The sequence below is a fragment of the Sceloporus occidentalis genome, unplaced genomic scaffold (assembly GCF_023333645.1).
Source record: "Sceloporus occidentalis isolate IW3139 unplaced genomic scaffold, rSceOcc1.0.p SCAF_3, whole genome shotgun sequence".
NCBI lineage: Eukaryota > Metazoa > Chordata > Lepidosauria > Squamata > Phrynosomatidae > Sceloporus > Sceloporus occidentalis.
Genome location: NW_028316983.1, coordinates 186,670,991 through 186,696,107, shown reverse-complemented (window position 1 = coordinate 186,696,107; position 25,117 = coordinate 186,670,991). Strand labels below are relative to the sequence as shown.

The 25,117-nt window shown below is 39.2% G+C and overlaps 1 protein-coding gene across 3 annotated transcripts in view; it reads left to right on the top strand.

Moving 5' to 3' along the window:
• SMCHD1 (structural maintenance of chromosomes flexible hinge domain containing 1) overlaps positions 1-22,138 on the top strand; it is a 137,926-nt gene extending 115,788 nt beyond the window's left edge. For 2 of the 3 annotated variants that reach the window (XM_089517128.1, XM_089517129.1), the window contains 7 exons: positions 1,636-1,826; positions 4,301-4,410; positions 10,046-10,116; positions 12,368-12,539; positions 15,854-16,012; positions 19,562-19,679; positions 21,682-22,138. In XM_089517128.1, the coding sequence (XP_089373254.1) occupies positions 1,636-1,826; positions 4,301-4,410; positions 10,046-10,116; positions 12,368-12,539; positions 15,854-16,012; positions 19,562-19,679; positions 21,682-21,781 (921 nt within the window). In that variant the 3' untranslated portion in view covers positions 21,782-22,138. The other variant, XM_089517130.1, reaches the window with a different exon arrangement.
• The last annotated feature ends 2,979 nt before the right edge of the window (positions 22,139-25,117 follow it).

The window sequence follows — 25,117 nt, the reverse complement described above, 5'->3', positions numbered from 1 at the left end:
ATCCAGTATCACCTCAGCATTTCTCAGAGTGGGTGGTTTCGACATTCCAACAAGTCTAGGAACTGATGAAGAAGGAACCACCCACTTGGATCTGAACTCATTCTATTCAGGTGGTACCTCCTCAACATTCCTGATGGGTGTCTCATGGATGTTTGCAGAGCTGCTGTCTGGTCCCATCTATTAACTTTTATTTCCCATTATTGATTGGATGCCCAGGTCAGATTAGATGCAGCTCTTGGGCAGGCATTATTGTTCTCTTGTCTCAAATAAACGTTAGTTATTGGTGTTTTGGTAAGGTATCTATTAAAGTTGTGTTTCCACTGAACTGATTGTTTTTTTGTATTCCAGCATGACACTTATACGAGCTGTGCAAGAACCTTACTAATCTCCCCAGTGTGTGTATCACAGAGACCATGGGAAAGAGGAACAGGTTGCATACCTCTAACTGTGGTTCTTACACTGGTCATCTGTGAACTCACACGAACCTGCCCATAATCCCCTCTCTGGTGTCCTGCATCCTTAGGAACTGAGGTAAATGAACAGGAATAGAGGAGAATAGGATGATGGGAGGGCAGAGCTACCACAAAAAAGTTTTAACAAATGTAATCTAGAAGGTTCTAAAGATGTGCTGTGCAGGCGCAGAACATCCAGTATGTGAGTTTACAGATAACCACTTGAACAACCAAAATTACAGGTATGCAACCTTCTTCTTCACTTTCTACCCATTTTTCCATTTTTATTTTTTCTTCTTTCTTTCCATTCCCATATACATCCCCACATACATATCCTTTCCTTACCCTTCATAAAATTCCCTTTAATATTACTCATACCTTCACATGCATACCTTCACACTTTCTCATACCTTCACTAACTTATTTAATTCATTCATCATTTATATGTCATTCTCACTTTGTCTGTGCCAGCACCACTCCATTTTTGTTAACTTGATGATTTTCTTTAAAAGTAACAGTTTCATGTAACTCCATCTACTTTCTCTTTTTAACTTGATCATCCAAATTTCAGCATCATGCTTCCTATCCCTTCAAATAATAATAACATAGATTTCCCCTTATCATCAATTTAAACATTCTCTGTCTGGAAATCCAATACTGCTATTTACACCATGTATTTTGTAAAAAAAAAGTTAAATATTGTAGACCATACATTATTAAATTTTTCTAAGGAGTTGTACTTTAATAATTGATAAAATTTGTCCATTTCTATCACATATCTATCACATCATATAATGTGAACAAGCCTTCTTCCTGTTTGTTTGTGGAGGTTTTGTCAAATGTAATTTTTATCTGACTATATAAAACTGGATTGTACCAAAATCTTGCTTCCCCCCCCCCCTTTTTTTTTAAAAATTTTTTGCAGTGCATTCTAACATTACCAACAGTAGAAAAGTGTGGTGAGATCAAGAGAAGAGTAGTCTCAGATGGGTTTTTGTATCAACTTTCCTTTCTATAGCAACCTAAAAAGAAAATCTTCTAAGGGAGATAGCTGTTCCTCAGGATTAGAAGAGATGGCTTTTCCTTCTAGCTCAGCTAAAGGAAAGGGGATATTAAACTCATCCTTCCTCCTAATGGGCTGAAAACTCATCCTCTTAAATACATTATTTGGATTTTTTGTCAGATTTCACACTTGGCACACATTGAAGATAATGAAGCTGCAAAGGTCATCTCTTGGCATCTGGCAAGTGATATGGACTGTGTAATCACTCTAACAACTTCTGCTGCCCGCCGTATCTTTGATGAAACCCAAGGGCGACAGCAAGTACTGCCTCTTGATTCTATTTATAAGAAAAATCTACCAGACTGGAACAAGTAAGTTTATGTATTCCTTCCTAATTTCAAAAATGTTTCATTTTCAAATTATGTTTCTGATATTTTAAAATTCCTCATATGTAAGTCGACCTCATGTATAAGTTGAGGGTAGGTTTTGGGGCCAAAATTATGGATTTTGATATGACGTGTGGGTAAGTCGAGGGTAAAACTTAGGGACATGTCACAAAGGATCTAAAGGATGAAGCAAGGAAAACAATGGCAAACAGCTTACAAAATTCCAACAATCACAACTGTTTGTGCTCATCCTAAAGGCTGGATAGATGAGAGAATAGAGGGGAATCAGTGCTTCCAGGACATATGTGATGACTAGGTCATCTGGTCATTTGGAAACTTCTCCTGACTACAAAGGGTTAACCTGGGGGGAGTTACATGCTAATGAGAGCTGACATCACATGCTAATGAGCAGCTACATCATAGCTGACGTAAGGCTCACTTGGCCAATCAACAGTGGCAGCGCGGCCTTTTCAAGAAGATTCAAAGAGAGGGCTTTAAATACCCCTGTAGGACCATGCGTCCTTTGTTCTCCATCTTGGTTTTGTTTTGGGGAAACCAGCTGTGTGCTTGCACACAGGCAAAGCGATGCCAGTGGAGTTAGGCCATGAGGGCAGCTCCTGGTATCCGAAAAACTCAACACGGACTACAAATCCCATCACTGTGTGAGTAGCTCAGGAAAAGTGTGTTAGTTAGTGCGTCTAGGTTTTTATTATGTTTTATCCAATAGCTTGCCTGAAATGAATACTTTATAGCATACTTCTATGCCTGCAAGGCAAGGAGGCTCTTGCACGAATGATACCTCTATATTCTACACTATTCCTTTAAAATTAACTTCTTTCTTTTAAAAGCATCTACTGTCTCTCTACTCGTATACACGTGCCTGAACTCGGCTACTAATTGCTCTGGGTTAGCAAGAAAGGAAACTAGATCTCTCTCTCTATCCCTCACAAGTCCCAGTGTGTGTGTAGGGAGGTGTGGCTGTGGGGCTACGAATAAATATTCACTGGGTGGTGGCAGCGAAAGAAAAGTTGTTTTTAAGGGACTCCCTGGGAGTAAGAGTCACGCACAGGGCTTTGCCCTCAGGGATCCATCACAACATATTATGCTCTTCCTTTTTAAATAAGAGTTAAAGTACAGTACTTACGTTGACCCGTGGATAAGTCAGCTCAGTTTTTTTGGGTCAATTTTTTGTCTAAAATTTCTAGACTTAATATATGAGTATATACAGAAGGCCATTCATGGATGAGTTCTTCTCCTTGGCAAGAATGGACTTTCACAGTAAGTCTTCCAGGGCACCATTTTAAGCATAATGCTTATCAGAGTGTTTAGAAGAGCAACTCATCAAAAGATACCTTTTGTAAACTGTGTATTATTTTACTTTATTTATTTTATAATTTAATTTAATTTGTATCCCACTGTTCTCCCAATGTGAAAACCAAGGCAGCTGATAATGTAGAATTAAAATAAAATGAATATAATTAAATTTATTTATTTATTTATGGGATATATTATTATTATTATTATTAAGCTTTATTTATGAAGTGCTGTAAATTTACACAGCGCTGTACATGCAATCTTTTTAGTTAGACGGTTCCCTGCCCTCGGGCTTACAATCTAAAAAGACATGACACGGAGAAGGGAGTGGTGGCGGGAAAAGGTAAGAGGTCTAGCAGTTCCTCTCTACCTCCGAGGCCTGGACCAAGGCAGATGGACTGGAGGGGGGCTTGGCTTCAAAATGGAAGGTTAATCTTCTTCCAGGGAAAATACATACTCTCAAGTAGGATAATACATATACAATACATAGCAATACAGGAAATGGTTCGATAAACAGGCACAAAAGAACATCAGATAGTAAGCGACAATTATCCAATGCCTGGGAAGGCTTCTCTGAACAGGATGGTTTTCAACTCCGTTTTGAAGCTAGTTAAAGAAGTGATGGCTCTTGTTTGTGGGGGAAGAAGGTTCCAGGAGTGAGGGGCAGCAAGTGAAAAGGGGCGAATCCGGGATGGGGCAGAGGAAATCCTGGGCTGAGACAGGAACCCTTGACTACCAGAACGGAGGGCCCGAGTGGGAAGGTGAGGAGAAAGAAGGTCTGATAAGTAAGGAGGGGCCAGTCCCACTTTACTCCCACAACCTGGGATTCGAGGCAGCTGACATAGGTATATCACGGTTAAGTTCCAGTATTCCTCTCTCTTTCACAAGATTTACTCAAAAGAGTAAGAGCTGGACAAAAATAGTTTGCCATAAACTGCATCTGCACAATCCCGATGGTGATTTTTTCAAGCTTTCATGTATAGCTTTGCTTTGTATGCTTTGTGTTGTAATTCTGGTTGCTCATGGAAATCTCAGTATTCAGCAACAGGATAGCCACATGTTAACAAGATTTTATATACTATTTCATGTGTTAAAACTAACAACAGATATAGAAAAATAAAATATTTTTTTAATCTTCTGGCCAGGCCTTTACCTCACCTACGAAATGGAAAAAACTATTTCAAGCCTATGGGGAATCCTGTATTTGCCAGGAACTTGCTAACATTTCCAGAACATACAGAGAACTGCCACACAGGTAAATGTCATTAAGTGGGCAAAATGTGGTGCTGAATTGCTCAAAAATAAGCTTAGTGGCAACAGATTATTAAACTGAGTGGGTTGAAATCTTGTCATAGCAAGAGAAACAAAAAATTCTCTGGATTGCTGTATGGGTTTCTGGCAGATGAGAAGAAGTACCTCCTCTAGTAAACAGAGAGGGCAGCAGGAAGGAGACTCCTTCATAGGAGGGACTTTTTCTCAACTGTAGCTTTACTAGAAGTAAGCAGGCCTCATATGTTTTGTGACAAATAGTTTTTCTTTCAGGTTATATCTCCCTCTTTTCCCACCCCACTGCTTTACAGCTAGGAAAACTAGGTGTTGTTCAGAATATCACATGAGGCATTATATCCAAGAAAACCTTATGAAATTTATGGGGTCACCACAAGTCAGTAGGTGACTTGAAGGCACATACAGACCACACACAAACAAAACACCAGCCCCCAAGTGGCACCCTCCAGAATTACTTTACTATCCCTAACCACCATATAGAGAGCAATGTATTAAGAAAGCTATGACAAACCAAAGTCCAGAGATCTTTTCATGTAGGGTTGTTAGGATCTCATAATTTTTAATTCTCAGACTGACTGAAGGAGCAACTTACAATTAATGGGTTATTTCCTTTGTCAACCGATCATGACAGGAGACCCAAAGTTCTAATTCCATTTGGTCCATTGATTCTTCTCTCTCTCTCTTAACATTTTTTTATTTTCTTGCTTTGCCAGCTGGTCATGTTTTTCTCTCTCTCTTCCTCTTTCTTACAACCTTTATGTAAAGATAAATATAAAATATGTCTTGTGATTTTGCAACTAAAAAGTGAAAATTACAAGATTAGATAGTGACAGAGAAGAGTCCCACTTGCCTGCTGAGAGAAAGAAATAGCAACCAGAGGATGAAACGTCAAAATTCTCCCCGAAGATCACTGGTTGTAGTTGATGAAGAAAATGACCAAGATTGAGTTGGAAAAGGAAAAGAAACATAAACAAGTTAAAGGAAAGGAAAATATTAAACTTACCACAAAAGGATCTAAAGGGAATAAATGGATGTGCAGAGGATGGTAGGACAACTGTGACGCCATCTTGAATTCACCAGTTCTAAACTCAGATCACAAAAAAAGTGCACAAGAGCATTTTTTTACATTATCTTATGTCTGTGTTTGCCAAAAATTAGACAAAGGTACAGGAAAATAGATTCAGCCACAGTGAGACTTGTGCAGCAGCACAGGCTTCACATTCCAGTATCAATAATCAGAAATATAGTGAAAGGCATAGTAAATGCAGAATTCCAAGCATGAATACAAAAATAACTTGATAACCAAAACATTTTAAATACAATAAATTTTAATAATTTACTTAATTCAATGAATTACTTTACTCAGCATGATTTAACAACAATTCTAAGGTAAAGTAGATTAGGAATGCATTCTAAACAATTGCATAGCACAGAAGTAAACAGAGATGGCTGTTTAAATTCATCAGAGGTACAAGAAATGTGTCAGGGCAACTAATTTGTTCAAAATCACAAAACAAGGAGATAGTTATTAATTTAATTCCATAACAACCTGAGAAATGCATGCAAAAATCCAGACATGTAGTTAATTCAGTAAAAATAAAAATGCCTCAGTTGACAAAAAGGAAATTTTAGACTTGGATTCAGATTCTGAAGGTGGTTCAGAGAGTATATGATGAATCCTCAAAAATAGACTCCAATAAAAACAGTGGCAAAACCAGACTCTTTGAAGTAGAGTGTTTTAAATGTCTGTATTTAAAAGTCCTGTTAAATTTAGCTTTACACACAGATCAAATTTTAGATAAGGAAGAAAATTAAGAAAAAAAAGTAATAAAGCAACATCAATGATACAGAAAATTCTGTTACAAATCATACACATTACAATGCCTGAAATGTTTAATTGAATCTGAGTAGGGAACAAAAATCTCCTAATTTAAAGAGGTTCTTTGGATACAGTAAAATCTACACATTTGAAAAAGAATTGATGGACCAGTTATCTGTGCCACTGATTGATGGCCCTGCTCCAGCATTAATTTCTCACCCTGTCTTCTCACAGGAACAGGAGAAGTTTCAGCAGACTGGAGGAGGACAAATGTTGTCCCCATTTTCAGAAAGGGGAAAAAAGAGAACAATTACCACCCAGTTAGCCTGACAACAATACCAGGAAAAATTCTAGAGCAAACCATTAAACAGATCTGGATGTTCAGATCTACCCAGAGAATATGACAGTGAAAGTATACCTTTGTACCCATTGGGACCCTGTTCTCAACATCTCATAAAAAATCAGGAAGAATTTTGCATTGGGACAAGAATTCATTAGCAACAATTGATCTAAACTGGACATTAAATCAGAAGCTGGATTTTCTAAGCAGACACAAAATCTCACCTGGAGAATGGAGCCCAAACCAACAAGATTTAGGTAGACCTATTTTTCTCTGGTGAGAATTTCAAATTAAAAAGAGTTTTTCAAAAGATGAAAAGGTAAAAGCAGAATTTCATGATGCTACATTAATAATGTGATGTGGCCAGAGGAGTTACTAATAATACAGACTATTCTTACCAAAAAAAGATTCCAGGGAGCTCAAGTGGTGTCTGTCAGTGTTGGAACCACATCATTTCCATCAAATACCAGATTTAGTCCATCAAGGATCTGTATAATCAACAGTAAAAGGGCAGGATCTCTGCTCCAAATGCAAAGGACATAAAAGACCATCGTATGAACAAGGCAAACAACAAATGAATATAATATTTATTACAGTTATGAAAAATGGAAAGGTATACAGTTAAATAGAAAGACATATATACAATATGCAAAATAACATTCTCTGTAGCCAAAAGGAACTATACATATATGGCAAGAAAAATTCAAAATCCATCTATATATGATGGGAGGCAAGTAAGTTCATGGTCCATTTCAAATAAATAAGGGGGATGGGCACATGGCCATTGAAAAGAATGGGACTTAAGATCCCAGTTTTTTGCTATCTGCAGGGGGGGGGGTCCGGAACAGATCCCCCATGGAGAGCAATATATCCCAAAATATATTTACTCAGATTACCTCCAACATGACTTGGAAAATGTTTAGGGCATGGTACATTGCACTTACAGTATAGTTATGACAAGTGGACATCACACATGTGCTATCATTCTTGCAGGAAGGAATATCAAAAGGTCTCAAACCAAATACACTAAAAAGACAATATTAATGTTATTAGACAAGATCAACCTATCTACACATAAAAAGATTCCTAAAGAAATAACACTTAAGGCTCCTCTAACCATTCAGAAATTCCCTACATGGGACTGGAATGTGTTGACAAGCATACCATTTGAGCCACTTGGAGGCTATCAACCTTTAAATTAACTTTTAGAATTTGCTGCACTGTCAATCAATCCTGACTTGTGTAGGTTTTATGAAGACACCTTTAACATTAGACCCAACCTTCTGGCCAAATTGATGGGCAGCTAGACATGTTATATGTGAAGTCAAAGGCTTTCGTGGCCGGCGTCAGTAGTTTTTTGTGTGTTTTTCTGTCTTAGAAGAGTTTATTACTGACGTTTTGCCAGCATTTTTACCATACATCAAAGGAATCACAGACAGAATAGGGAAACTGGTGAGGAAACACAATCTCCAAATGGTCTACAAACCAACTAAGAAAATCCAGCAAATGCTGCACTCAACGAAGGACAGGAGAGACTCTCTCACGGCTACAGGAGTTTACTGCATACTGTGCAGCTGCGAACAAGTCTACATACAAACACAGTGTTTGAACATGAGAGACACTGCAGACTGGTCAGCCACAAAAATAGCAGTAGCAGAACACATTATAAACCATCCTGGGCATAAAATGCTGTTTGAGAACACTGAAATTCTGGACCATGCCAACAACTATCAGGTCAGAATGCACAGGGAAGCCATTGAAATCCATAAACATCTGGACAATTTCAACAGGAAAGAAGAAACCCTTAAAGTAAACAAAGTTTGGCCACCAGTCCTGAAAAACACAAAAATCAGGACTCTGCAAATGCAAACCCCCCAGGGTAAGGGGGATTCCCAGCAGACAATGGATCATTAAATAAATGGACATCCTGTAGGCCTTGCCACTCAACAACAGAACAATACACGGATTAACATGCAAATCACCTCCTTTCAACCAACAGTATATATACCCCGCTCCTTTCCATGCCAGCATTCTCTGAAGATGCCAGCCACAGCTGCTGGCAAAATGTCAGGAATAAACCCTTCTGGAACACGGCCTCATAGCCTGAAAAACCCACAAAGAACTATGTACATGTTATACATTTTGCCCACCTTTTGTCTATATCTGGCACATCCTTTAGAAAGTAAGTAGCATACTTTGGATGTGAAAATGACAGTAAAAGTCTGTATTAAAAGAAAAAAACCATATTAGACATGTAGAATCACTGTTCATTTCTGTTAGGAAAGAGAGCAACACAATCAATTATTGTTCGGTGGCAGTGTATGACTATGCAAAGGTAGCAAGGCCACAGTTTTGGTCACAGTCTACTTATTCAGTGGCAACAACTGCAGCTTACTGTATATACTTGACTATAAGTTCACCTCATGTATAAGTCAAGGGCAAGTTTTGGGGTCAGTATTATGGATTTTGATATGACTCGTGGATAAGTTGAAGGTAAAATTTAGGAACATGTAAAAAAGATGTAAAGGAAGAAGCAAAGAAAAATGATGGCATTTTCCCATCCAGGCATTCAAAAAGGCCAAAAGCAAAGCTGTAGAAGAGAGAGTGAGTCAGTGTTCCTTTTAGGTTCTCCCAGGATGGACTAAGCTCTCACTTTGCACCACTCTACTCAAAGAGGGGGATGATTTCTATTTTGATAAAAGAAAGGTACAGTACTTGCACGGACCCATCGATAAGTTGACCCAGGTTTTTTAAGCTGATTTTTAACTAATATTTCTAGAATTATACATGCGTATATGTCAGCATCACTAAAAGATGTTTGCAATTCAGCAGGGTGAAAATAACCCTCTGGATTTATAAGGCACTACAAAATAGACAAGCATAAATTTGCACACATGGCTTTTGGTTGCACGGTGTTGCACTTTGTAAAGTAGAAAATAGGTAGCTACACCTATCCAGACAATTAAATAAGCTTACATATGTTCCGTGAGTCCACTGATTGTTCCTCTGTGCCATCCAGAGAATGACAGGATGTTACTCACTGTGACAGATCATTCTTGGATCCATCTCCATCCAGAGATGTGACAACACATTAAACACACATGCACACACAGCTCTTTCCTAATTATTTTGTTAACAAACTTCTAGGTGCCATTAATGACTTAATAGAACAGGCAAAACTTTCTAATAATGTGGTTGTGGAACAGAGAAGAGTTAACAATCATAACTAAAAAGAACTTTGCACTCCTCATTGTCAGCTGGTATGCAGGGAATAACCTATGAATGTATGGGCTGTCCTCCATTCATCCATTCCTGGTAAATACCAACCTTACATTTAATGTTGATGTTCAGTCTGCTGATGCATTATTGTAAATTGAAACTGGTCTACACAATGATTAACATTCTGAATCCTGTATTGAAGTCTCTCCATTTCATTAATTTTAGTGTTTGGGATGCTCTTAGGAGATACTATTATTGTTGACAATCTGGATGCTGCCAATCATTATAGAAAAGAGGTATGTATTGTAACATTATGTGATTTAGTTTTATTTTCAGCATACCAAGGAGTTTAATGATGCTACTTACATGGGCTTTCCACCTGAAATCCCTAAGAAAAATAATATTGAATTTTATACTAATAAGCTGACTAATAGGCACCTTATAGTGGAACAGTGCCAGAATGGATTATGGCTCATTGTATGGGATCAGGGAGATTGTCTCAGCAGAGTTAAGGGGACAGTAGCTTGCTTCAGTAAGAACTGAGTTGAATTTCTGGACTGTATAGATGTTGCTTTTAGTAGCAGGATTCTTTAGACTGTAACAAATTATTATTCCCTCAGTTACTGGACTTTAGGAATGCTCTAGATAGCTACTTCTTATTGGTATCTGGTGCCACTTGCAGTGCAGTGATCTTGCCATCTTCTAACATAAAGAAGCCTTTAAGCCAAGATTCAGTCTGGCCTCAATTGCATGGCTGACATTAAACAATGAATCTGGAGTGTAGTGCACTGGTTTGTTCTTTGTCAAGTGGTAAAAAAAGGTAAATTAAATGAAAGCAGAGGTTAAAATCATGTTTGACTTCCTCCAGGCTGCCAGTGAATGATCTAATGTTCCAATAGTCAGAAAAGGAAAATACTGGCTTTCATGTTGCCCTCTGTGATGTATCTAGGTATATAGCTGTCCTTGTATGGAGGACAGATTGTTGTGGGAATGACAGCTCTTTTGAACCTATTTGGAACATAGAGTCTTGAGGATCCTGGTCAATCTCTATTTGAGCCATTGAGCTTAGTTCCTAACTTAGAAATTTCCTTTCTATATAATCATTAATTGCTTCCAACCCAGTTCAAATACATTCTCCTGTAAAAAGTCAGAATTCTGTCGGGCAAGGCAGTGGTTTTAATGGCCCACAGCATCTATAGGGACCACTCTCCCGTTCTCTGGAAGATGAGATTAAATCCCATCATGATCAAATCTATTTATTGCACACTGCAAATGGCATGAATATAGAATTCAGCCAAATTCTCCCCTCAATGGGATTGTGTTTGCCAATCAAGATAACTACAATAGCTCAAACAATTCAGCAGCATCTGCCTATAGAGGCAATATAGGATTTCCTTCATAGCACTTTGCCTCAATCTCTGTTTTTATACCTAATAATAACTCTGTTTTAATTGCTTACATGAAATAATTTCCCCTCTTTCTGTCCAAGGTCTTTAAACACTTCAGAGGGAGCTGGGCATGATCTAGACATTTCTAGTATTCTCAAAGAGAACATCTCTAAACTAAGCACTTCAGACAGGTTGAATCTTTATTAGTGTCATTCGGTTCTACTGTTCTAGTTTTTCCAAACTCTCTATTGTATATGAAATTATGGAATATGTCACCCTAGCCTATGACACATAAAACATTCTTGACATCTAATCTCAGTATACTTGTAGCACTTTCTTACAAATGTTTCTCTGCTAGAATTTGTAAAGCTGCTCAGTTACATTCACACTAAGTTAGAAATAGAGAAGTAAATGGCAGCAATGCTGCCTTGTGAGAATGAAGTTTCAAAGTGTAGTTCCAGTTCTTAATCAGTAACAATTATGGGCATCTGGATAACTTGTGTATGTCACAAACTATGTGAATTCCTCCTTGCATCAGCCAGGGAATGGAACATTAGACATTTACCCTGAAGAACCATTCTTGGTTGGCTACAAGGAAGAATGCACCCCCATCCAGAAAGTGGCTGACTATCCTCTAACTCTCTTCAAAGGAGGTTCCTTAGTGTGCTATATGTTTAGCTCTAGTTTGTTCTTTCCTGTTTGTATTCCTTTGGTCTTTCTCTTCTAGTTATTTCATTCTTAAGGTTGGCCCTGAAGGAGGAGCCAACTTTAGGTCCTGTAATTCTTTGCTTCTGTCTGAACAATGAGAGATGTTGTCCAAACTGTGAGGTTTTTGCCTCACAATCAAGAATAGACCTTCATTGTAGAAATCCAGCGTCCTAGTTTGTTCCTACTTTCACTAGTTCCAAGAAAGGGAATTCCTAGTACTTTTAGGATGGCTACCATTGCTAACTAGTACATTAGGCAGTATTTACAGCTGATACATTGACACTGTTAAATTTATATTTTTGAGGGATTTTTTTGGATATAAATAACTAATTCTAAGCAGAAACTTTGTATAATTACCTTTCAACAGTGAGCAACATTGAATTTTAAAAGAATAGCTATGTCACTGACGTGTCACTGATTAATTAAATAAGTTTTGCTTCTTTATATACAGATTGTGAAAATTTCACATTGCCCAACTTTACTGACAAGAGAAGGAGACAGAATTCGCAGCAATGGGAAGTTTGGAGGCCTTCAAAATAAAGCACCTCCTATGGATAAACTTCGAGGGATGGTTTTCGGAGCACCTCTGCCACAGCGTTACAATATTCTTTCTACACAGATAGGTGTGTTCAAAGATTTATTTTTTGCTATCCAATCTTTATCCTACTAGGAGTCAGTGTGGTGTAGTAGTTTGAGCATTAAACTACGAGTTCAGATCCCCATGGAAACCCAATGGGCAAGTCACACTCTCTCAGCTTCAGCAGAAGGCAAAGGTAAACTCCCTCTGAACAAATTTTGCCAAGTGATAGATTTGCCTTAGGGTTGTCATATGTTGGAAATGACATGAAGGCACACAACAACCATGGGATCCCAGAGAATCTTCTCCAGGGTTTTCTCAGGCTGAGAGTGAGTGACCTCCTCAGAGTCACTCAGTGTGTTTCCATGGCTGAGCAGGGATTTGAATCCTGGTCTCCAGAGTCTTAGTTCAGCACTCAAAGCACTACACCACTTTGGCTACTGGTATTGCTAGTACTCCTGCTAGTTGTTGTCATTGTGTGCCTTCAGGTCATTTGTGACATGGCGATCCTAAGGCAAGCCTATCACAGGATTTTCTTGGTAAGCTTTGTTCAGAGTGGGGTTTGTTCAGTGCCTCCCTCTGAGGCTGAGAGAGTAACTTGCCAAATTTCCACAACCATGTGGGGTCTAAATTCCTTGGGGGCTCTGTCCCCTGGCGGGCATGACACCGTGCACTGCTCCACACTGCATGTGGCATCACAACTCTCCTCTAGAACTGAGTCCACACAACGCAGTGCCAAAAGGAGTGCCGTAAAGCTGCAGCTATTGTGCCCTGCTAAAGCCAAATAGGGGCAGCAGCGTGCGGTTGTCATGGCCCCAATCTGGCTGTAAAAGGGGCAGCTACAGGCTATCCTTTAGGGGCAAGTCTGCACAGCTCCTTGGTCTCCAGAGTGATAGTCCAAGACTCAAACCACTATACTGGTGGTTCTCAGGCATTTTACCCTTGTGACCCACTTTACATCTACAAGCTGTTCTCATCCCCCCACCCAGGCATAGTATATGAATAAAAATATTTTGTTCGTTTTGTATGCATATTTTTATTCAAATATTCATGTATATTCGTATTTTAAATAAATAAAATTGTTATTTATACCCTGCTTTTTGTTAAAACAATCAAAGCGGCTTACAACAGTTAAAATAGTACATCCATATATACAAAGTATCCCCCCCTTTAAAAAAAAGCATCTAGTTCCGTTCAGATCATATTGGCTACTGGGAAAATATTCAGCACATTAAATTAAGTTTACTAATGTTTTAATTTTGTTCTATAAACAGTAGAGTCTCGATTATCCGACATAAACAGGCAGATAGCAAAAAATGTTGGATAATCCAGAGGGTCCAAGAAAAGCCTTGAAATCACTGTGAATTGCAAACGTATTGAAGTTTTATTGCAATAACAGTAAAAATAACGTTGCAGTAAGGTTACAGCAGTACTTCTCAAATAGTGGGGCGGGCCGCCCGGGGGGGCGCGAGGCTCCGTTATGCAGAGGTGTACTTATAACAATTTTATAGACAAATGATACGATTTACAGTCGCGCGGGGGGCGCGAAATGTTTTCTTCTTCCTAGGGGGGCATGACAGAAAATAATTGAGAAGCACTGGGTTACAGTAACAACCTTTTTTTTGTTTGGGGGCATATCTGGGGGTGTGGAAATGCCTACAGCCACTCCAAGCAACCGCACGTTGGATAATCCGGAATGTTGGATGACCAAAGGATGGATAATTGAGAGACTACTGTATAAGTCCAATACACAATATACAGTGCGCCGGCACCATATGCGGGCACACCATACACAGCTTCAAGCATACACTGAAGATGCATAACAAATAAATGGTGTGCGTGCCCATGATGTGTTGTACCGCAAGCACGCGCCCTATTGTTTGCAATGGGGCGTGAGCATATGCGGAATTTCCCTTACGTGGGAGGATCCGGAATGGATCGCCACATAAGGGAAGGGCCCACTGTATATCTGAGCTCCCACTAATTCAAGGCAATGGGAACTTTATCAGAAAACCCACATCATTGTGACATAAAAGTACTTTTCAGCCCATTTCTAAATGCCATTAGGACATGGCCTCTAACAGTAGTAGATTTTCACAATTATAGATAGTTGTTTCTGATGGAGAACACTGATTTGATATTCTTAATCATCGTTATGCATTTTAATGCCATTTCATAAATGAACATTTTCTTAAACACCCATACCAACAGATTTAAAATTATTCCAACAAATGTTTTTGATCTATCTACAGCTATCACTTATGTGTAATAAAATGTATAGAACACAAAATGAAAGTTGATACCAAGATGTTTCTCACACTATACTCTTAAAGTGCTACTATTCCACTTTGACTCCTCTAGCTGCCTCCTGTTGCATTCTGGGATTGGCAGTTTTAAGGAGGAGTATTTAGAATTCTCAGGCAGAGAAGTTCTCTGCCTGAGAATTCTAAATACTCCTCCTTAAAACTGCAAATCCCAGAATGCAACAGGAGGCAGCTAGAGCAGTCAAAGTGGAATAGTAGCACTTTAAGAGTATAGTGTGATAAACATCCAAGATTATGGTGTAAACTAGAGGTCATCCACATTTTTGTACTACTGGGTTCATACAGAGATCTGGGAAATGTTTGTGGGCACCATCACAAAATGGCTGTCATGAAGCAGGAAAAGTGCTAACAACAAAATACCTTTTATAGAAACCTGCCAGTCACAAAGGACAAATAACATGTTCAAGAAACTGAAAACAGAGTTTGGGATTGAACTCAAATACCAAAATCACATACTGGACTCTTTCAGCACAAAAAAATACAAAGACATACAGAAGCACGCAAACACACACTCCAAAGAGACAGGAATATGCAGGCAAAGCATACTCACATACAGGATAAACCTGTGTGTCCCACTCCCAAAAAGAAATACCTGTATATGGTATTACCCCAAGTGTCTCCTTGCTATCATCCCCAGTACTCAAAACTTGCCAAGCATTCTCCCTCTTTCTCTCTTTCTTTTAGAGCAGATCATGTGTGAGCCTAAGACATTTTGGGAGAAATAAAACGAAGTGACAAACTAGCTAGAAGACAGCATTCAAGCCAGGTCACATGCACAGATATACATATACATGGGAAGACCTCAGCATCTGTGCAGGTGCCTGGGCTGTCATAGTGCTTATGGGCTCTATTCTGGCCATCTTAGATGCAAACAACCATTTGTCTACACTTGAAGTACTGTAGTCTTCAATAATAATATTTTAAATAACACCATTTAACTTCTTTACTATTATTTGTTATTGTTGTTTTGTTTGTTTTAGAGCAAAAGTGTTTGTGCCTTTTATTTTAATGTTCGATCTGTTTATTTACCTTTTAGATCTCCTTCAGCAATACCATACAGCTGTTATCAGACTTCATAAAGTAAAGGCAGAACTTGAAGATCAAGAAAAATTAGTAAAAACGCCAGAAATGCAAACAAAGAAACAAGAGCTTGCTGACCAAGAGAGGGATCTCAAGTTAATAGAGCAGGAATTAGGTATATGGCATATTATTTTCATCTCATGGAAATAAAGAGTTAATAAATCTGAATGCCCTAGATCTGATTTAATTAATTTCAGCTAGAGTAAACCTATTAAATCAGTTGTGGAAAAGTAAGTCAGTCCTTATGTAAACCCCATTGATTGAAGGAGTCTCTTTTCATCAGGACTAGCAGTTGGATTTAAGCCAATACAGTTAACTTAAAGCAGTGGGCTACTATATCATGTTTAGAAATTTGTAGTAGAACCATTCTTCAAAATGCATTGCTCTTTTTCAGTGATGGAGGGAGAAACATCCTATTATGTGTTGATTCTCCTCATTACTCCAGTAGGCAGGAAACAGACAGGGGCAGCAACTCCCACAATTCCTTAGTTTGGTTCCTGCCTTGGCTCCATGTAGACTGTGTTTTTATTTATTTGTTCTTTTTTTGCTCATTCCTTTGCTTTATCTTAAAGTTTAATCTCTCTAAAAGCAGATCACATAAAGGTAGAAATAAACACAAAAAAGGTTCAACATGACAGAGATAGATCAGACAGCATGATATCTCAAACAGCTCAAGAAATACAGCGCGCCCACGCCATACGCGGGCGCGCCATACGCGGCCTTGAGCATACGCGCTCAAGCGGTGGGGTGGAAGGGGCGGCGCGTCCCATTCAATTGAATGGGCGCGTGCACCTGTTGCGCGCGTGCGCGCCGCCACGCACAAGCCCCATTGTTTCCAATGGGGTTCGAGCATAGGCGGAATTCGCCTTACGCGGAGGGATCCGGAATAGATCCCCCGCGTAAGGCGAGGATGGACTGTAATTTTACCATCCTTTTCTCCTAATACAAAAAGGGAATTAGAAAAATCATGGCACACCTTGGAACATGCTACAACAAGGCTGGGCTATTACTGTTAAGAACACTTGGAGCCCTGGTGGTGCAGTGGTTAAATGCCTGTACTGCAGCCATTCACTCAAAACCACAAGGTTGCGAGTTCAAGACCAGCAAAAGGGCCCAAGCTCGACTCAGGCTTGCATCCTTCCAAGGTCGCTAAAATGAGTACCCAGACTGTTGGGGGCAAATTAGCTTACTTGCTAATTAGCTTACTTGCTGTTCACCGCTATTTTCTTTGGAATAGCGGTATATAAATAAAACAAATTATTATTATTATTATTATTATTATTATTATTATTACTTGTCCCTTACCCCACTCATGGTGCAGCTACTTCTGCCACACTAGCAACAAACACTCATATATGTAGGGCTGCAACATGGTCGTCTTCCACATTTGTATGTCTTTACTGCTTGAATGCCTTTGAATCAGAGGAGTCTTCCTTCAGAAGATGCGTATTATAATCTGTAGTTCCCACATACTGTATACATGTGTGTACAAGTCGACCTAACATATAAGTTGAGGGAAAGTTTCAGGGTCAAAATCCTGGATATTGATATAACGTGTAGATAAGTTAAGGGTAAAACTTAGGAGGCTATAACAAAGGATGGAAAGGGGAAAACACGATTTTCGTCCCTCCTTCTCATCCCTGTACCTCTCTCAACCATCAAACACCACTTCCCAGATGCTGGAGGAGAGATTTTAATATCAGGTTGGGGAGGAAACAAAGTGGAGCTAAAAGGGGTCTTTCTTTAATGGGAAGAGAAGGATTTCATATCGAACTGGGAAGGGACAGAAGTGGAGCTAATAGTTGTTTTTCTTTGATGAGAAGAGAAGCTTTCAAATCAGACTGGGAAACTTTTTCACACACATACACATACAAACCTCCTGCCTTGTGGCATAAAGAAGGGGTGTCACAGCGGTGCTTGTTTCAGAACTGTTCTAACCAGTATTAGTGTATTGGCCTGTATATAAGTCGACCCAGGATTTTAGGGTCAATTTTGGGGCATAAATTTCTCGACTTATAGTCGAGTACGGTAAGTGATATGCCTCACTTTGGTATGTCCCATGATAGGATATTTCCCCCTCTATCACTGGTAAAAAGAACATTGATTCTTACCTGTGAGATGTTTCTTTTCAGCAAAAGAGGCAGAAACATCATCCCCACCCAGAACTGAGGAGGCTGTTTCCTTTGGCTCTGAAAGGATAATTGTAAATTAGTTACTTTTTAGTTTAAGTTTTTGGGAGTGTCTATCTTTGAAACTTAAGTTTGGCCTTGAGTGCTCTTTTTGTTTTGTATCCTTGGCTATAACATGGACAGAGAGATTGTAGTGGGTTGCTCCCCGGGGTTGTGCATCCCACTAAGTTTGTTTCCTGACTACTAGAGCAATGAAGGGAATCAACTTTACTACAGTGTTTCTGTCTCCATCACTGAAAAGAAATATCTCATAGGTAAGAACCAATGTTCCTTTTTCACAACCCCCACCCAGCTATTTACTGCCTGATTAGGCATTTTAGCAAAACACATTATTTGAAATATAGTATGTCAGCTTGAAAACACAAACATTAAAATTGTTTCTATACCTGTTAGATCCAGCAGAGCTCCTAGGTCACTAACAGATATGTCTTACATGCAAAAGTGGTAGGGGATATGTTGCAATATTTGTCAGTTTCTCTTTCATTCTGCATCTCCCATCCCAGTGTTCAGTGCCATTTCAGAATGATCACCAGCCCTCTGGAACAGACTTTCAGGAGCATGTAGGATGCAAAAAGGAGGTGGGATCAGTTACACACAAACACACACACACAATTTCTGTCTGTAGAGCTTTGTTCTCTGCAATTCTGGATCCATGCATAAATCTAGCTGATGGCATTAAGAAAACTGATATGTTTGTTTAGTAAAGTAATGAGCTCACAATCTAGTTACTTGTGCTCCAAAAAAGTATTTGTTTTTCCAAACAATAAATGTTCTCCAATATATTTTGATTCATGATCTTCAGTAAATACTTTCTTCTGACTAGCACTACCACCAGTATTTCTCAAGTGGATTACTCACATACAGACATCATGAGATTAAATGGTGGGCAAGACAGAAAAAAGACCTTACATGTGATAGTGTCCCCCTGCCCTTATACAAAAATTTTGAGAGATGAACAGAGAACCACTCCATCAGAAAATGGGCAGATGCTAAGGCCTCTCAATACATACTGCTAGGAAATGTTAACAGGGAGTAGCATGAGCTACTGGGAACTGAGTAGGACAAACAAAAACAGGGATGGCTAGTGAATTTGCTCTGGATTTAACTCTCACTCCTTTTACAGCTGACTTCAGTTGAACAGGAACAGTGCCAAACTAGCATCCAGCATTGGAAAACCTGCTGTTTAACTTTAAGCAGCTGTGGGAGATGTGAGGGTAAAATCCAAAGTACATTTGTTGTTTCCATCGTGGCACACCCACTGTTCATCCCTGAATAGAAGTAAGTAGATTGTTGCTAACTTGCAATCTAGCTGCTACCAATGGTGGAACAGGTTTGGTCCCAGAAAAGGTGCTTTTTGTGATGTGCATTGTCTCTGGCCAATTCCTCAAACACACACAGGATCTTTTCAGCAAAAAGGGAAATGGCTTTTTTTTAAATGAGTAGTGTTTAAAATATTATTTTCATGATCCTTATAGGGATGACTTCATCAGGTCGATGCACAACATCTTCATTTCTTCAAGAAGAGCAAGATTTAACTGACTGTCCAAGTCCACCAAAAAGAATGCGGAGAGAAGGAACAAAACGATTATATAGGTTTGTTTTTCATATACATACTAAATAGAAATATTTTATTCTTGTTTTGAAATGCATTCCTTTCATATTAATATTTATGTACATCCTTATAGACTATCAAGGTAAATATTGGCTATAATGATCTGCATGTAGTATTTCTTGACATATGGTAAACAGCAAGATTTTGATCAATGCGCAAATGGCTTCAAGTTTTAGCATTCTACCTATTCTAATTTATTAAAATAGTGGGTTGTTCAAGTTAAGGCCTCCACCAACTTAATTCCCAGCATCTCACCTCTTGTGCCACATTCTCAGGAGGCCAAACAGACTAGCCTTTGGGACACACTGTCCTCCCAAGACCATTTTTGTAGGTATTGAGCCTCCATCACTTTTTTTTCTACTCTGGAAATCTCCAAGGGTAGTAGTTACATTCTAGAGTAAGGGTGGACAATTGTGGAAGAGGAAGAGTCATTCACCACCCCACCAGACTACACCAGCTCATTTTGGTATATTGGAAGTGACATTTCATCACTAATGTTACCATTTTATTTTGGGTTTTTTGGGGGGGTGGAATTAGGACAGTGGAAGGTTAGGAGAATCAAACAGGTGCATTTGCCAAGTGGCTTGGTAGTCTTTCCCCTGGTTTTTTTGGGGGGCGGGGCGGGGGGAGATGCACTAAAACAGTGATGGTGAACCTTTTAGAAGCCAAGTGCCCAAAGTGCAACCCAAAACCCACTTATTTATTGCAAAGTGCCATGTCCCTCTGGCTTTCTAGTAACAAACTCTGTCCTGGGGTGATGGCACATGTGCCCACAGATGGGGCTCTGAGTGCCACCTCTGGCATGCGTGCCATAGGTTCACCATCACTGCCCTAAAATAACCCTGGAAAAGCAGTTAAAATGGAAGGGGGCAGTCTGAGGGTTTTGGAATACTTCTGGAGGGCTTGTGAGACTGCATTTAGGGGTCCCAAGAGGTGAGTTTGCCTACCTTCATATAGCAAGATTATCCCCTTCAAACAGAAAATCTGCTATAAAAATAGATGTGTTTGGATTTGTTTTATTTTTCCTTTCAAATGGCAGTTTACTTTTCAGGATCACAAGGAGTGAATTTAAGCTCCCTTAAAGCACCCTGGAGTTTAAAAAAATAACCCCAAAACTTCCCCACCTCTGATTCATGGGAAAAGGTGCCATGTACAATGGGGTTCCCAGCCTATTCCATATACAACAACAGCTAGACAGGCAAATTTGAGGAGTCTCAATGTGTGTATGAGATGATGGAATAGAGGGTAGATTGTTACACCTGAGAAACATTCTTAAACATGCTGATCCTATACAAAAGGGGCAAGTGCCATTTGATACAAGATGGCACCTTATCAGCATAATCTGATGTATAACTTCCAACTTTTCTTAACCACTCCTTTGTAGGCGTCCAGTGGGATAGTCCATAACTTTCACTCAGTAGTAGCCGGTTTTCTTTATTGTTCTAATGCAGAGTCTAACCTTAAAGAGCAGGGTAAGATTTCCACTCATACAGAAATTTTGTTACACCAGTGCAAGATTTTTCTGTCTATTTAATGTTGAATATGTCAGTTCCTGACATAAAATATTACATTAAAGTTGTACTGCTGTAGTTGTTCTACAAAGTAGAACCATACATTGGAGTTAGCCCCCAATGACCATATTGAGTCTCCCACTCAATAAACATAATGGTAATTAGTTACCCAACTTTGACTGGCAAATAAATTCCATGTGAAGTGCTTGTTTTGGCGTGTGAATGTAATCTTACATAATTTAATCCTGGTTTATTCCCTCCTACTTTCAAGAAGATGGGTTTGAGTTGATCCATGATCTTCAAACAATTTTTTTACTTCTACTTAATTTTCAAAATTATCTTTGTTTATAGGGATCATTAATGCTGTTTTGAATTGTAGTAAACAGAATGTTTAGTATATAGCAAAAAGAAAAGTGGTGACATTTCAGTTACTTTCATTTTTTTAAAAGACTTCTGTATTTTTTTTTTGTAGTTCAGAAGAATGGATCTCATCTTCTCCCATGAAAAAACAGCAGCAAACAGTAACTGTCACATCAGACGTTAATGGAACATCTCGAAAAAAGAAAACATAGAATAATTAGATTTGTTTAAAAGTAACTATATATTTAAATATGTAATTGCAGAAAGAAGGTTCAAGTTGTTACTATCGTTAATACTTTTATACTGATACAGAAATATTCTTGTTAGCAGCAACAGCAGCTTAATTTTGTATACTTTTTTATTTTTGAACTGCATTTATTAGACTTCAACATGTGGAAGTATAAAACACGTTTTATTTATGAAAAGTTTCAAATTTTGCAATAAAAATATTGCAATACTAAAAGAGTTTGTAGTGCAATATAGCATTATTAATTTATATTGCTGAGTGTGATAAATTCTCTTTTGGAATATATTATTATGTAGAATATTCCATTGTAAACTGCTTTATATCTACCAAGTAAAAATATACAATATAAATGTTAATTTAAAAGCAACTTGTGTCCAAATGTAAAGTCCTTACAGGTGAAACTGTAGTGAATAATGGGGAGAACTGAAGACAAGGATGTGTGTACAGTCGGCTCTTCATATCTGTGGGCTTGCCATCCACGGATTGGCACATCTATGGATAGTTCCGCCCCGTTCTGCTCATTAGCCGCCATACCAATGCAGTCATGCGCACCTTGCATTGCCATTGAGAAGAATGGAACTTGAGATCTTATGGTATTTGGCATGGGGGAGGAAGAATAGAGCCCCCACTGATACGAAGGGCCAACTGTACCATGAACTATGAGAGAAAATTCATATTTTACATACTAGCTGTCAATGGTAGTAGGAGACTCCAGTTAGAGCATCCCAAGAGTCTAGTAAAATAGAAAGTAGATCACACATGCCTAGAATATGCCCAAATAAGAATTAATTCATTTTCCTTAACAGCCTTCCTCAATTTGTCAAAAAGTATTCTTTAGATACAGACAGTGGGCCCTTCTTATCCATGGGTTTGTCATCCACAAATTTGAGCTTCCTTGTATGGCAAGCCCTGTTGTTTTAAATGGATGCACATGAACTACATTTCTCAGAATTCCATAGCATGGGAAAAACTATCAAGAGCGGGAGCTGCCACAGCCACCCTCCTTGCCCTCCTCAGGGCAACCTTTTTCTTCTCTTCCCTCTCTTTCCTCTACCAAGGAAGAGGAGGAAGAGCAGTGACAAGCCCAGGAGGGAGTAGAACTGCCTTGACTTTGACAGCCAAAGTGGGCACTCCCCCGTGACTGGCTGAGGGGAGAGAAGCCAGGTCAGGTAGAGCTGGAAGATAGTCGGAGGGCTCACAAGAGAGGCAGGGAACCATCCCAAGCGTCTCTGCCTCCTTCCTTTTCCATGAGGCTTGAAGATGGCAGAGGGTCAGACGGACTCCTCAGCAAGGAGACCCAATGATCGTGGCAACATTCCAATCTCGCCTCCTCAGGGAGGCTATCACTTGTTCTCCTTGCTAAGGAAGGAGGGGAGGGAAGTGGGGTTGCTGTGTGCCTTCAGGTTGTTTCTGACTTATGGCAACCCTAAGTGGGACCTATCAAGATCACACAGCCATACGAAAGAATGGTACTTGAGATCCCACATTTTTTGTTATCTGTTGGAGGGTCCAGAATAAATCCCCTGCAGATAAGAAGGGACAATTGTATTTATAGTTTTTTGGTACATCTTCACAAAGAACCTGCAATCATGAGAAAAGATTCCAAACTGCTAGATTAAACAACATGAATGATACATTAAGCAGGTGCCCACCAATACACAAATAAATTACAATCTCATATTAAAAGTAAGTCTTCCAAGTCACAGTTGACACTACTATAGAAGGGGTAAGGCACAATAAAAATTATTTGTTGGGCCACCACTGAGAAAACTTATTGAAGAATAACCGTAATGGCTATATAGCAAAGTATAATAACATCCAAAATACACAAAATATATGATGCAAGCTTTCAAAGCTCCACTGGCTTCTTCATCAGGCAAAGATATTTTTAAAAAATCATATTAGGAGGGGGAAAATTATAAAATGATGTTAGTCAAAGTGCTGCATTTTCTGTATTGTTCATTGTTGTTGTGTTGCACTGTGGAGGGATATTTATGTACGCAGCCCCCTCCTCCTGCTAATGTGGCACTGGGAACAAAGCATTCCAAAGTCCAAGAAATAACCCGGTGTGGAACCAGGTTATTTCTGCGATGTTCACACTGGCCCCGAATACACTCAGTGCCGTTTGTGGGGGGACCACGGAGAACCCCACTTAACCTGGTGTATTTGACATCGGATCCCTTACTGCTTCTTTTGCAAAGGTCTGGATTGCTCCAGATCTTCGGAAGTGTGAGTACACTACTGAAAGGATCCAGATCTTGCAATATTGTTTCTGGAAGTAGATACACCTCCATTTTGAATCCAGTGCATGTGTGAATGTCACCCAGGGTTTAAATGCCACAAAGAGTTTTGGGCATGTAAACCGTAGTGTGAACATCGATCCGGTATTGTGTGACTGAGATGTAAGGTATTTCTTGTAGGTTGCCATGATCCTGATGGATCTTGACAGTGGACACTCAAGAGAGTGATGGGGCAGATTATAACATACGAGCATATCAATGAACATGGTCTGTTGATAACCTGGAATGAATTTTTTAAGGTTTTGCAGATTAAATCCAGCACATTGAATTGGGTTCAGAAATATTTTGATAGTCAGTTTAGTTAGTGTATTCAGTTATGCTTTGGGACTGCATATGTAGGTATGACATACTTCTGAGCCAGTATCAACCACATATAAATCAGATGAGGAAAAAAACCTTGGTTTCCATGGGGTCCTTCAGCTGTTGGGCTATAAGTCCCAGCAGCCCTAGCCAACATAGCCAGTGTGAGGAATGCTGGAATTGCATTTCAGCAAGATCTGGAGAGCTAAGGAATCTCCACTCCCACTTAATATTTTCCTTAGTAAAATGGATAGAAAAGAGAGGGAACTAAAATATATTGTATAAAGTTACAGTAATGTTAGGTTTGATTCGATCTCTATGAATGAGTTAACTCCTCACAGTGCCTCTTAAGATGATGATGTTCAGGATAATGGTTGGGTCCTGCAGTTCTACTCCATTTTCCTCACTTTAAGTAACAACCCAGTTCTATAACCAAATCACTTCAATTTACATATGTGGGACTCAGTGATTCTGACAAATTTGCTCTTTGTTTGGAAGAAAGGCCTGTATAATCAGGCATTTGAAAGCCTGCAGAGGTTGTTTGTTTTTACCACATACAAGACACAGTATCTCTCATAAGCATAACTTGTCTCCACTGGATCCACTATCTCTTGTTACCTTCTCTACTAACACTCCCACCCTCTGAAATATGGAAAGCATCCTTCTGGTCTAGCTCTACAACTTTTACACACCATTATACA